General features: G+C 38.1%; 1 protein-coding gene across 4 annotated transcripts in view; it reads left to right on the top strand.

Moving 5' to 3' along the window:
• The first annotated feature begins 1,199 nt into the window (after nt 1–1,199).
• LOC113113020 (calcium uptake protein 1, mitochondrial) overlaps nt 1,200–14,422 on the top strand; it is a 56,796-nt gene continuing 43,573 nt past the window's right edge. For 3 of the 4 annotated variants that reach the window (XM_026279122.1, XM_026279121.1, XM_026279119.1), the window contains exons 1-2: nt 1,200–1,357; nt 13,907–14,071. In XM_026279122.1, the coding sequence (XP_026134907.1) occupies nt 13,908–14,071 (164 nt within the window). In that variant the 5' untranslated portion in view covers nt 1,200–1,357; nt 13,907. Of the gene's footprint in view, nt 1,461–13,906; nt 14,072–14,422 lie in introns of all 4 variants that reach the window. The other variant, XM_026279120.1, reaches the window with a different exon arrangement.

The raw sequence follows: 14,422 nt of genomic DNA, 5'->3' as shown, positions 1-14,422 counted from the left end.
AATAAGAGGCTTGATAACCGCCAGCTTGAATGGTTTTGGGAAGTGACCTAAAGGTAACGACGAGTTTATGATATTGAGAAGCGGTTCTTCGGCTACAGGTAACAGCTCTTTCAATAATTTAGGGGGTACAGGATCTAATAAACATGTTGTTGGTTTAGAAACAGTAATAAGTTTATTTAGCTCATCTTGTCCTATAGTTGCAAAGCACCGCAGTTTATCTCTGGGTGCGATGAATGAAACTGAAGTATTAAATACTGTATACGCTTCTCCATTGATTAACAAACTTGGGAGTGGTCAAGGTCAACTAGTCAAAGCTGTATAGTGACTTTTTTTTTAGTTTGAGTGACGCGACATTCAGCCAGGTATGGTGACCCATACTCAGAATTTGTGCTCTGCATTTAACCCATCCGAAGTGTGCGCGCACACACACACACACACACACACACACCTGCCTTGCTCAAGGACACCTAAGTCGTGGTATTGAAAGTGGAGAGAGAACTGTACATGCACTCCCCCCACCTACAATTCCTGCCAGTCCGGGACTCGAACTCAAAACCTTTCGATTGGGAGTCCGACTCGCTAACCAGCCTTACCCAGCTTGACTAAGGTTACTCTTGCTGGTTGCCAGTTAAAAGCCATTTAGCTACCATCCTAAACTGGTTTAACTGGATTTCTCCAGCAAGGTGATGCCCTATTAATGACAACACAACAATAGAAAAAAAATGACAAAAAGGTTACATAATACATTTCACAGCTATTTCTGAAATAAATCCCTGGATATTTAATGTCTGAGTATGATTTTGTTTAAGAGATTATGAAGGGTGAAAGGTTTATCAGAAGACTTAATTTAATGATGATTGTGATTTAACTGTAATTTTTATAAAATTAATTATCAAGCTTATGTAAGTATTGTCTGCAAAATGATAATGACAGACAATACCACAGACTATATATATATATATATATATATATATATATATATATATATATATATATATATATATATATATATATATATATATATATATATATATATATATATACACTTACATCTAGGACGAAAGCAACACAAAAGCTTTTTCCACTTCGCCCATCAATATTTGTGTTTACAAACAGAAGCGATGTCTCCCGGAGGAGATGAGAGGAGGAGGAGAAGGAGGAGGAGGAAGAGGAGGAGGAAGAAGAGGAGAAGGAGGCGGCTCTTCTGACGCGTGTCCGGCCTCCGGAGTCAGACCCGGAACTTCAGCAGAGAAAGTGAACGCGACTCCCGTTAAACGATAACCGGAGGGACATCTACAGCTTTTACTGGAGATATCGTCCGTGCAGGACTTTAACCGAGATCGCCTGAAGTGTCAGAGTGAGTAACGTTATATCATCAGACCCGATCACTTTAACTCCAGTGACAGAGACAGATAGCCGCACCAGCTAGCGAGCAGAGCCAGCGTCACAGCTGTCTTCAGGTAACGTTAAGTTAAGTTAGCAGGGCTGTCTGTAATGTACGTGACTGCACGGTTGTGCTTGATGGTACTACAGCTGACATCTGCGTTATTACAAATATCCATGCAGTCTTTACATGTCATACAATAATTTGACCATGTAACGTTACCGTGGAAAGGAAGCAGTTAACGCCAGAGCTGTGTAGCTCATGCTAATGCTTCAGCACATAAACTCTATATTTAATAAACTCTGGATATTTAAAAGCTGTTTATATTGGTCTAGGACACAATTTATGTTATTCTCGTGAAGCAGTGTCTTATTTGTTTGGCAGGTTTTGTTTTTCTACAGATTGGCGCTTTGTTGACAAACGTGTTTAGACCGTGTTGACATGTCTGTTATGAATAACGCTGGATGTCATCTCGTGGGGATACCATGTTATACATTACCTTTTTGTGTTTACAATTGTATTTATTTTATAGGTACTCTTTAGTAACTTTTATTTAGGAAAACTCATTCCCATAAGTTAACGATTTAAGGGGCACAATATACGGTAAAACGACATTAGACACTTAAACCTCATAAAGTACAAAAAAAGGGTTAGGCTCTAAACGTCATAGCCCTCATTGACCATGGCAACATTTCATAATAATTTAGAATTTATAATAACTAGAATAAATAGTCATTAACAAGCATTATACAGATCAGTTGTTCAAAAACAATGAATTACACACTCACCAGACGCTTTATTAGCTATACCTTGCTAGGACAGGCTTGGACTTCCTTTTGCTTTCAGAACTCAACAAAGTGCTGGGAACATTTTGTAGAGATTTTGGTCCATACTGAGTACTGACATGATATCATCATCACACAGTTGATGCAGATTTGTCGGCTGCACATCCATGATGTGAATCTTCCGTTCCATCACATCCCAAAAGGTGCTCTATTGGATTGGCATCTTGAACTCTGTCATGTTCACAAAACCAGATTCAGTGTTATCCTGCATGGAATTAGCCATCACAAGATGTGGGCACTGTGGTCATAAAGGGATGGACTTATACTCAGGTAGACTGTGATGTTTAAATGATGCTCAGTTGGTATCTAAAATGTGGCAAGAAAATATCCCCCACACCATTACACCAGCATCAGCCTGAACCGTTGATACACGGCAGGGTGGATCCGATGTTGTTTATGCCAAATTCTGACCCTACCATCCAAATGTTGCAGATGAAAAAAGACTCATCAGACCAAGCAAGCTTTCCAATCTTCTGTTGTCCAGTTTTGGGGGAAGCCTCGGTTTCCTGTTCTTAGTTGATTGGAATGGCAGTGCTCTTCTGCTGCTGTAGCCCATCTGCTTCAATGTTATTTGTGTGTTTGTTTGAGTTACTGTAGTCTTTCCATCAGCTCAAACCAGTCTGTCCATGCTCCTCTGATCTCTGGCATCAACAAGACATTTTTTACCCATAGAATTGTGTTTGCATCCTCAATCACATTTAAATTTTACATTAGGGCTGTGCAAAAAATCGAATGCTATTTTCATGCGCATCTTGTCAGTAAAGGCGCTCCTGTGATTAGAAGTACATCTCCAGCACGTGCGTTTAGATCAGGGTTGCCAGGTTTTCAAAACAAAACCTGCCCAATTTCTTCTCAAAACTAGCCCAATCACGTTTCGTTACGGGTGAAAAAAATACAATTTTTTTTGGCTGGGTTCCCTTGTTAAAAATAGCATTTTAGGGGCTAAACATCATGTTATTGGTATTGGGGTCGCTTCGACCCGCAGACATGAAAAACAACCGCAGACTTGGCAACACTGGTTGGCCTTTACTACACAGAACCCTAGTTCACTGACAAACTACACAAAATTGGAGGCGATTCTTAGTCGATTTTGAAAGCGGTTTTGTGTAGCTTGTCGGTGGACTGTGGCTCTGTGTAGTAAATGCCGCTCCACCTGATCCAAGTGTTGCCTAGTGCGCAGTTGTTTTTCATGTCCGCGGATCGAAGCGACCCCAATACCAATAACGTGATGTTTAGCCTCTAAAATGCGAATTTTACCAAGGCAACACTGCCAAAAAAACTTTTTTTATCGGGTAACCTCCTGGAAACGCTATTGGGCTAGTTTTGAACTAGTTTTGAGAAGCAAGTGGGCAGGATTTGTTTTGATAACCTAGTAACCTTGATCTGAACGCACGTGCTGGAGATGTACTTCCAATCACAGGAGTGCCTTTACTGACCAGATGCGCATGAAAATCTCATTAGATTTTTTGCACAGCCCTGTTTTACATTTATTAATTTAGCAGATGCTTTTATCCAAAGCGTCTTGAGGAATACAACAAACGATTCATCAAAAAGAGGAAGATAAACACAAGAAAGTGCCCGTAAAACAAAGTTTTAGACATCATTCAGAAAAATACAAGCTTAGAACAGGGTGGATAAGTGGAAAGTTTTTTTTTTTTCTCTCTCTCTCAAATAAATGATCCGTCTGCTCCCTTTTATGTGTCTGATTGTCATTAGTAGAGATGTTCTGCGAGCTCCGATAACTGCAGTCCGTACTTGGAGCATATTTAGCCAGGTGTATCCAAAGCTTACTATTATTTCACCTTGTTTAATGATGATATGCAAATATAATTGCTACACATAGATCATTTTTAATTTGCACTGTAAGAAACAATGTTGGTCCTCAGTCAAGTTTGTCTGTAAAGATGGCCGTGATGCCTCGTGTTGGTGCAATGCCTGACAGAACCTTATCTGAGAGGCGTGTGGCTGTTCACTGGTGCATAGAGAGTCCAGATTGCCACTGGATGAGTGAAACCCAGACTGCTGCAGATCGTTTGCTGTTGACGATTGCAGAGAAGCAAGGTTAAAGAGCTCGATTTGATTAAAATGTTTTGGGAGTCTCAAAGTCTCGTGTCCATGGAGGAATTATGCTCAACCAATTGGGGATACAAGAACTGCGGTTTACTTCCTGTTTTTTTCTGTGCAACACACATGCTTTATTGAATGTTTAGGCTGCTCTTTTAAACAATGACACCAACTAATTGGCCCTACTAATCATCCAAATTCCCATGGACCACACAAACACACACACAAAAGAAAAGTATATGTATATTTTGAGTGATGAATGGAATCTTAAACGTAGTTCATGCAGAGCACAGCGGGCAGTCAACATCAGCTGACGCTCATCTGATCATAACTCCTCCCACTACTATTAAATAAGAAATGTGAGTTCATCCATACTCAAATTTGCCATAGTCTGTCTCAAAGAAAAACGTTAAAGGGTTAGTTCACCCAAAAATGAAAGTTACTCACCCTCGAGGCATCCTTGTTGTATATGACTTTCTTCTTTCAGATGAATCCAGTCAGAGTTATATAAAAAATTGTCCTGGCTATACCAAGCTCTATCATTGTAGTCAGCAGGTGTTGCAGTGCTTTAGTCCAAAAGAAGTGAAATAAAAAGTGCCCATCCATAAAAAAAAAAAATAAAAATATATGCTCCACAAGATTTCACAGCTGGATGTGTGCGCTCGGCCGATGCTGCTCTCAACGATGCCGATATTTTTAAAAATGCCAAACATTGGCAGATATATCGGTCTTGGTGATATATCGGTCGACCACTCCTGGTGAGTCTCGTGAATACCAGTGTTTATTTAGATGAACAAAGGAAGCAAAGTTTCCCTACTTTAGTAAAGGAAAACCAGTCTCCTCTTGGCTTAAATGGAAATCCTCTGTCATTCTTACTTACAAATCCTTGTTTTGTACTTCTAGTTAGTGACCGTTGTTTTGTTTTTATTTCTCCGCTGCAGAATAGACTTCAGATCTATTTGATGGGTTGAATACCTGTACAGTTCTTTGTATTTGATATGATGCTAGTTTTACTTAAATCAAATGGTCAAATGCTCATGAATTGACTCTAAGAGCAGTTCTGGAGATTTTCATGTTTTCATCCTCATTTAGTGAGATGGCAGACACTGAAATCACTGTGAGCGTCAGGCACACTTTAGTACATGTGTAATAAATGAAACCTTGCATCTGTGCCATTCATTAGCAGAGACACTCAGAACATGCAGGATTCATATTTAAATCAACTTTTGCAGCTAAATTGTTACAGACACTAGTCCACATCATGATTTGATTTAAGTGTAATTACCTACTTTTGATTAATTTATTCAAAATTTGACAAATTGTGTGACATTCCGCGTTAAACTGTGCATTCCGTTTTTTATAACTGGATTCCCCAATTCTGTCCACGTGTTCCGCATTACGGAAATCATAGGGCCCTACAACTATACCAGCACAATGTATTCTCTCACACTTGAACTGCTTCTATACTTGAACACTTAATGATTATCTAATCAAAATAAAAGTGCAGTTCTGAGTCTAGGAGAACTCACCAGTATCACACACACTCCGGACGCATTGCATTCAACTCAAGCAGCAGTCTAAAACAGTTTACTTCTTCACTAAGTGGACACAAGTTTGCTTCAAGAATGAATAATGAGGCATAGATAAGTTTGAAGTTCAGTGTTTAAAAAAACGGAGCAAACTGAAAGATCTATATTATAACTCTATAAATTAAGCATACAGACATTATTAGAGCCACAGAAAGACAAACGTTTCAATGAAAATGCTCAATATACAATTCATTTTGTACATTAACAACGATTCGGGATGAATATAATGTAATTTAATGGAAAACTATGTGAATGACGCTCTGAGGCATGGCAGGATTTTCTGTCAGCTGGATTTAAATCCGGGTCTGAAGTTTCTTACTATGTTCAGCATGCAGCATCACATCGTCCCCTTGGAATTATAAGGTTCTATCTGCGTTCTGAGTAGTTTTGAGATATTGAGCTTTAAAGTTTTTGTGTTCCATAGACTTCTGTAGATAGAACCTTTTTGTTTTTTCAATAAAAAAATCCCAAAATGTACACAACTTAAAATAAAACATCAAATAATGTAAATTAATTGTCACAGAATAAGAATATGTGAATAACTAAATTTTGACAAAAATGTCAGAAAGAACCTTGTAATTCCAAGGGGACGACATGTCTAAACAAATAGCACACGCTGTCAGTGATTTCAACCAATAGAGATGTGAAATCTGGGTTATATGAAGTGACGGGAACACTTTTTGTAAGCGAAGAAAACAAAAAAAAAACTTTATTCAATAATTCCTTTGTCAAACCCAGATTGCACGTCTGATGGCTGATGGAGTATTATGAAAACAACTTTTCATACCTTTTCTGGACCTTGACACTTTTATTTACTTGGCAGTCTATGGGACAGTCTCAAAACTCCGGGTTTTCATCCAAAACATCTTAAATTGTGTTGCAAAGACGAACTGAGCTTTTACGGGTTTGGAACGACATGGAGGTAAGTGAATAATGACAATTTTCTTTTTGGGGTGGAGTAACCCTTTAGTAATTGATCTGATCTGATCATTGGCTATAGTTTGCTTGGAAATTGCTGTTGCTTAAAGGAACACTCCGACTTTTTGGGACTTTAGCTTATTCACAGTATCCCCCAGAGTTAGATAAGTCCATACATACCTTTTTCATTTCTGTGCATTCTGTAAGTGTTATTTGACGCACCCACCACTAGCCTAGCTTAGCACAAAGACTGGATGTAAATGGATAATGGTATCATAGTAATCCCAATAAGTTATAAAATAATGAAAAAAAAATTCCTATTTACATGTTGTGATCTGTATAGTCACAATGTGTACAAATAACAAGGCTATATGAGACAGAGACCATTTTTTTAAATACTGGGAACTATATTTTCACTAGGCGTAGGAGCACAGCTAACGTTACTTGGGCGGAGTGGCTACTTTAAGCTTCTGTTGATTATTGGAAACATACTTGTTGCCAGTCGTTTGGTTATTGCCAATGGTGTTATGGGAAACATATCCTTGCTTAAGCAGAGTTTGAAGGAGTTTGGAATCATGTTCATGGATGAGGAAGTGCATTGTGTTCCATAGTTTATTCACTGCGAACAAGCAATGCTTGGCTTCAAGACTTGGATATTCAAAGACCGGGTACTCATATTGCCATGAATGGGAAACAATGTAGCCAAATATTTTCAGTGAAAAATAGCTGAAGTCTGTTCAATTTGCTAAATATCGCGAGGTGACAGCATATTCATCACGTCATTGCGTGCATTGCATTCTGCCTAGTGTCAGCCCTTTATATTGTTTACTTCTCTGCTACTCTGTTTGCTCACACAGTGTATTTTTAATACTGCCAAATTGCAATAAAACTGTTCATATATATTCTGTTTGTTGTCAGACAGTTTGAAATAGTGACTAAAATGTGGCCATTAAGATTACATGTTAAACCAGTATCCTCTTCCTCTTAATCCTGATGTTTGACAAAATCATCATACATAAGACATTGCTGCAATTTTAGATATATATTCACATAAATTATCGCTCGAATTTGTCCAAGAAGTCACTAGATTGTGCTAGGTACTTGGAAAAGTTGCTAAAAAGGTTGCTAAATCTAGCAACAAAGTCCCAAAGTTGGAAACACTGACGGGAGAAAGTGCAGCACACATAGGTCCACCTTCGGAGTTAATGAGCCAGCCGCTGATGGATAAAGTTGCTTTGGCTGCCGTTGAAGGCTCCGGTTGCTGTGGAAGCAGTCTGTGCTCTGAGACATGCATTTAGGACTGCGCATGAGCATTGACGGGTCAGCCTGAGAAAAATGCAATTTTATGATTTGAGTCTTTAGAAACTTATGAAACAGTCATTTTGTCAGATTTCTTTGGTGAGTTTAATTGCGAGGTTTGGACCGAGGCTTGGTGAAAACCTTTGGGGAGTTTGGTGTTTCCCCTTTCATGGAGAGGGGAGCTGCATTACATGACCAAGAAGTGTCTCAAGGACAGATTTCGAGAGAAGTGACTCATCTATTTTGATGGATTTTGATGACTCAGACATTTCATAAAGGCAGCTATCTAAGCTTAAGGCCTAGTTATTCTTTACACAATTTTTCTCTAGGTCCACAGGTTGTAAAAAACTTGACAGGTTCTAATAATTATTCTAAAATCGCTCATTTAAAGAGCCACACAGATGGGAAATAAAAAATTACCTGTATTACAGTGTACGATGTAGCTGTCCATCAGTGTAAACAATGTGCAAAGTAATTAAACCAAAAAGTACACGATTCATAAAGTTATTGGCTTCTAAAGTAAGGAGTCGACTCTGAATCGCTGAAACGAATCGTTATAGATTTCAAATCTTTTGCCCATCTCTATGTACGTCACTAGAACACTTTGCATAATAATCTCCGCCTACCGTCTTGGGAGAAACGTAACTCTGACCTGCCCCACCCCCACCCCACAGACGCTCTGGTTGGTTTGAGAGCATCATGTCGAGGAGACAGTGTGTTTTTAATTGTAAAGGCAAGTTTGTTTTATTTTCACTGCCAAAGAATGAAGATCAGAAGAACCAATGGCTAAAATTCATTTTTACCACAATAACAGAGCAGTACAACAAATACCTTTTGTTCAGTTCACAACATTTCACTGATGACTGCTTTTCTAATCTCGGTGAGTACAGCAGGATTTTCAAAGTGTTTGGCCATAAAAGAGGGTTCATTACCAACTTTATTTAGAACAACGAGCATCTCCGAATCACAACGCAAAGTATGATTATGAAGTTATGTGTCTTTTTTCTCCCGAGCGTCTTATCAGTATGTGTGCTGTCTGCGCCGATCGTCATGTACAAACACGTCATTAAAATGAAGTGTAACTCCGTGAATACTCAACGAAGAGATATATATATATCTATAGAAAGCTTGACATGTCTACTTTAAAACTAAACAAGTGCTGCCGAAAACAGATATTCTGTGATAAAGTAATCCATATCAAAACAACGCGATGTCCGTTTTTCACGTCTCCCTTCATTATATCTAATGTTACCACAGCCCCGCGCTGAACACGCTATTCAGATCCAAACTGAAGCGCGGCTTGAATACACACACACAGAAGAAAAAGCAGCGAGACTGTTCAAGTTTTTTATTTTACTGTTTTCTTCGCTGTGAGAGGAATAAGACATAATTCACCCCAAACAGATGCTAACGCATAGTTTACCGTGGAGGTGTGTGCGGAACAACCAATCAAACCTGACTATGTTAGTTGTCCAATCAGAACACAGTATGCTACCGAAAGGTGGGGTTTAAGGAAACTGAATCTTTTGAACAGCTTCGCACGAACCGTTTGGGGATCTGAGAATTGAGGTAATTTTAAAATTATATTTTGATAAAATGACAATGTTTTTTAACCTTGGATGGATTTAAACCTAATTTACATGACTTATAAACAGTGATAGGAAGCTTAGAATTTTCATCTTACTGGCTCTTTAATGATAGTGTTATTATGCTATCATGCTAGCAAAACATCATCTTAAGTCTTTCAATGGCTAAATTAAGGAGGACAATGTTTGGTTAGCTTCAAGCAGCCAACTGTGTTACTTCATTTTGTTTCAAGCGTTATTTCTCCCTTTCATGGAGTTATTCAGTGCTATGTCCAATATAAATCAGTTTATTGGACATAGTTTTCAAGATATATCCTCACAAGTTGCCCTACCAGAGAACAGCATTCCTGATTACAATTTAAATATGTTATCTCCACCAGCTGAGACGAGAGTATCTGCTAAATCTTGACCAGTCTGTGAGAGGGACAGGTACACAGACCAATGTTCCACTGAAAGTTCAAAGACAGCTGATTGAGAAAATGCAGCAGTTTAACAATCTTGTGAGCATAGTGGCCTCTAATGGAGGGACACAGGCTGAATCAATTTGGCCATTTTCTGCGGATCAGGTATCGGTCAGATGAGACCGATCCAAATCCGATAGTGTGTGTACACTATTTGGTGTTATTTTTGAGCCCCACGAAAGGCACAAAAAACATTATAAAAAAAGTTTTTATGCGCTATATTTCAAGTGTTCTAAATATCTGAGGTACAAAATAAAATTGAAGTCATTAAACTCAATTTCACCTAAACTCTTCTTTCCGCTGCAGCTGTCTGTCTTCCTCCATTCAGCAATCAAACTGCGTGCCGTGTTCGGTTACAGTCAAAATGATGAAACTCTCTTCAGGAGCGCACAGTAACTGAGGTTTAAAACTGTACTAATGCACACATTTAATAACTACATATCAATGTCTCTTGCCTTTGTACTAGTGATGTCCGGTTCGCGAATGAACGTTCGATCTTCTTAGTGTACCGGTTGAACCAATTCACCAAATCGGACTGAATTGTTTGAAACGTTCTCCAGTAAGCATTAATCCACAAATTACTTAAGTTGTTAAGTAAAATGGAAGTAACATTTGAATAAAAGCACATCGTAATTGCAAATAAAATATGCAAACATTACATTAATAACGTTTTAATGGCCATAACAAAACCCTTGCAAATGTGAAGTTGCAAACAAAGTATTGTTTGAGAAGCCTTGAACCAGATAAGCTCACTCTGATAGAGCCCACTAGCGTGTTTACTGGGCTAATGCAGTATCTGTTCTGTTTGAATGAGTTCTGAGTTCTGCGCAGCTCTCAGTCGAAGTCCCACTGTCCCTCAGCCCCAGAGACATCATCAGTCTGCAATGTCACGCACAAGTGCTCACTCCAATTAGCATGTAGCCCTCCCACTCTCATTATGTTCTGCTGAGTCAGGACCTCAATCAAAATACAGTCAGTATTGGAGAACGGACAGGTGGCTCTTCCAGCCTCTACGGAGCTTTTTCCTTCCTACGAACGAGGCAAAGCTCACCGGGAGAGTTCACCAGTCTGCCTACAGTTTGATGTCAAAAGATACGAATGACATGATGAGTAGCTCTTTTCAAAGAAAAATCACCAGATGCTGGTTTGTTTATGTGGGGGAGTCTGACAAATTTGGCATAAAAGAAGATTGGAAATCACGGGTCTCAAGAGCTATCCGGTTTCTTTTAACAACATGAAGTTGTTTTATGTTATCCTCTGAAACAAGAGCAGTTCTCCCAAAACTGAAAATGAGTCATTATTTACTTTTTGATTGTGACTTTTCTTGAAATGTAGTTTTGAAAGGTGGAATTTGGATGAAAATTTGCTCTTTTTTTTCACCAGTGAATGGAGATGAATGCTGTAATTTAAGCTCCAAAATTGCATACAAAGCACCATAAAAGTATCTAAAATGTTCCATATATCTTGTTTACTGTTCTTTTAAGTCTTCTAAAGCCATGCATTAGCATTGTTGATGAATATACCCAACATTATAAACAGTTCTGTAGCCCTAAAACCAAATTTAGTAGTTTTAAAACCAAAGTTTCTAGTGAGTCTGAAGACCTTGATTAGCTGGTTCACATATGTTTAATTAGGCTCAACTGCAGGACGGTGGTCAAGTTCGGACACCAATGTTTTAGACCCATTGTAAGTTTGACATCAGTGACCTTTGGTCATAAGACACACAAGAGCTTACAATGTCCTCATATTGTTTAGCCTGTTGTTGTAGACCTACCTCTGAAGAGTTCCAGAAGAGCTTGAATAACATTAGATTCGTAAGACCATCGCTAACCTAAAAGGCATGATGTCAAATTAAGCTAATGGTTTCAAGTGGGTGTTGTGATGTGATTCAATAAATGGGAAAATGGTCTGGTCAGTTGAGAGCAGCTCTCTACTGTTCCTCTGTGTCTGCTTAAATAAATGCATATACCTTGTTCTAAAACACTGATTTAACTTTGTTAAGAGGTTGTAAAGTACTTGAGTAATTGGTTCTGTTTTCTTCCTCCTACTGGGGTTTTATTTTGGGAATGTTTAAAGGCCTAAATACAAAGTTCTGTCATGAAACTCTAGATGGTGCAGGCCGATAGGTTCTAACTCAATCTGATATAATCTAATCAATATCCACATGGTGCAGCTGATTGTGTTTTTTGTTTTTGTTTTTTTTAAGTCACCAGCCAATGAACTTGCTGCTTAAAATTCAAATTTGAATGTATTTGCTGTAGCTGTTTCAGTATGCTTAAAACCAATCCATCTTCCCTAGCTCCACCTGAATAGATCTGCTTTGGGGTAATTTCATATATGTTTTATACGGATGCTATTTCATATGTGTTAAATGTTTCGCAGCAGTATTTCCCACGTGCTCGCAGCAGCATGTACACATGTAACACAATAACATTTCCATCTATATTATCATACTAAACTCTCAGAGAGTTGTCATGACAGAACTGCCAGCACTGTGAATATTAATTTGAGTTTGATATTTACAGTAATGCCTAATTTGCTATTTAGCTTTAAAGTTTCTATTATAAATTCTAGCATAAAATAAACTAGTTGCTAATATTTAGATCTAAACATGGCTTCTTGATTGTATCTCTTTTTTTAAGCTAACAAAGTGTACTTAAATGTATTGTGGATACATTTTACATTCGCTACCTGACTTTTCAAAACATTTTCATAGCAATTTGTAACTGTTTTTGCAAACATTTTGTTTTTTTATCTTTTATTTCTAAAATTGGATGTTTTTATACCAATCAGATCGTACAAATTCACTAATTGTAAAATACTTGAAAAAAATCTCATTAAATTGGGTTGAAATTTTTGGATGGAAACTTTGTCAACTTTTTACTGTACTCATACTTTAAGTAAAGTTTCTCTTGTATATCCCATTTATATGCAAATGTTTTTCACATTTACTCATCTAACTAAATTGCTCAATATAAAATTAAAGAACAGGGGAGTTATGGTTCATCTCCCTTAAAAAAAAATAAAAAAATAATAGCCTTGCGTTTACTGTTTGTTACAGCCATGAACTGTTTTTTGCTACTTGTTAGTCTGTGGCAGATGGTACCAGGACATTTGCATTCCAGATGGACAGCTTTTGAATCTGTTCCTTCAGACAGAATGAGTCGTCAGTTGGGTTTTTTTGCCATTTCCCCAAGTGATAAAATTGTAGATTTTAAATACATCTCTTAAAAGTTTATTTTGTCACTTTTAGGAGTACGCTCACTTAACAGATGACCTCAAAACTGAAAGTTGTAAACCCAAAGCCACAAAGCCCCATTTCATTTCATAATTTTCTTAGGGCTATTGTTAAAAATGTGTGTTATTCGTGTTCTGGCTGGATAATTAGTTTTTTGGGAGTGCAGACTCAGGGCCGTGGGAGATGTGCTGGTGTAGGGATTCAGGCTAATCCATGCAGTGTTGGGGAAAGATCCAGAACCTACATTTACATCTTTAATTTCAGACAGAGTCAAATTACATCACACCATTTGAGACCGAGCCCAAATCTCTGGTGAAAGAGAGGCGGAATGGGCCTGTTTGACTTTGGATGGATGAATTTCATTTAATTTGATAGTTTATAATGTTAGTTCACTGCCCTGCTTAAATATTTGAAAAGGTGTCATTTGTGTCACTCCTGGAGATCTTTGCATACAGATGTAATTCTCATTCCGAATGAAAACTATTTGCATAGTAACCGCTCTCTCTTTCTGTCTTCTTCCAGTATGTACCGCTTGCGGGCTCTGACGGCTGCCACCGTCGGGATGGTGCAGTTGTCAAGACGGCATCATGGCGGTGCCTTCCGTTCCTATCAGCGGCGTCGAGTGATGCTGGCTGCCCTGGCGGGGGTGACGGGCATCTCAGCCAGCGCTGGACTACTGTGGACAAGGTACGGATCACTGTAGACACCGGTCACATACATAAAGTGTATTTTACACAGCATTTTAACATAACATGTATAGTTACATCAGCTTTTATTGAGGCGCTTCAGAATTGATTTTTTTTTTTTTTTGTGATTGGGGTAAAAAAACATTTTGTAATAATCGGATTGCCTAATTCCTGTGCATGTAGCAGCACTAAATGGAATTAGTGAAATAATGAAATGGCAAAATAACAGGTTTATACATGGACACACACACACATACACATGCACTTTTTTTATATATATATATATATATATATATATATATATATATATATATATATATATATATATATATATATATATATATATATATAT

This window comes from Carassius auratus, chromosome 13, assembly GCF_003368295.1.
Source record: "Carassius auratus strain Wakin chromosome 13, ASM336829v1, whole genome shotgun sequence".
Taxonomy (NCBI): Eukaryota; Metazoa; Chordata; class Actinopteri; order Cypriniformes; family Cyprinidae; genus Carassius; species Carassius auratus.
Note: the sequence above shows the minus strand (reverse complement) of the source record. Positions and strands in the feature narration are given on the sequence as shown.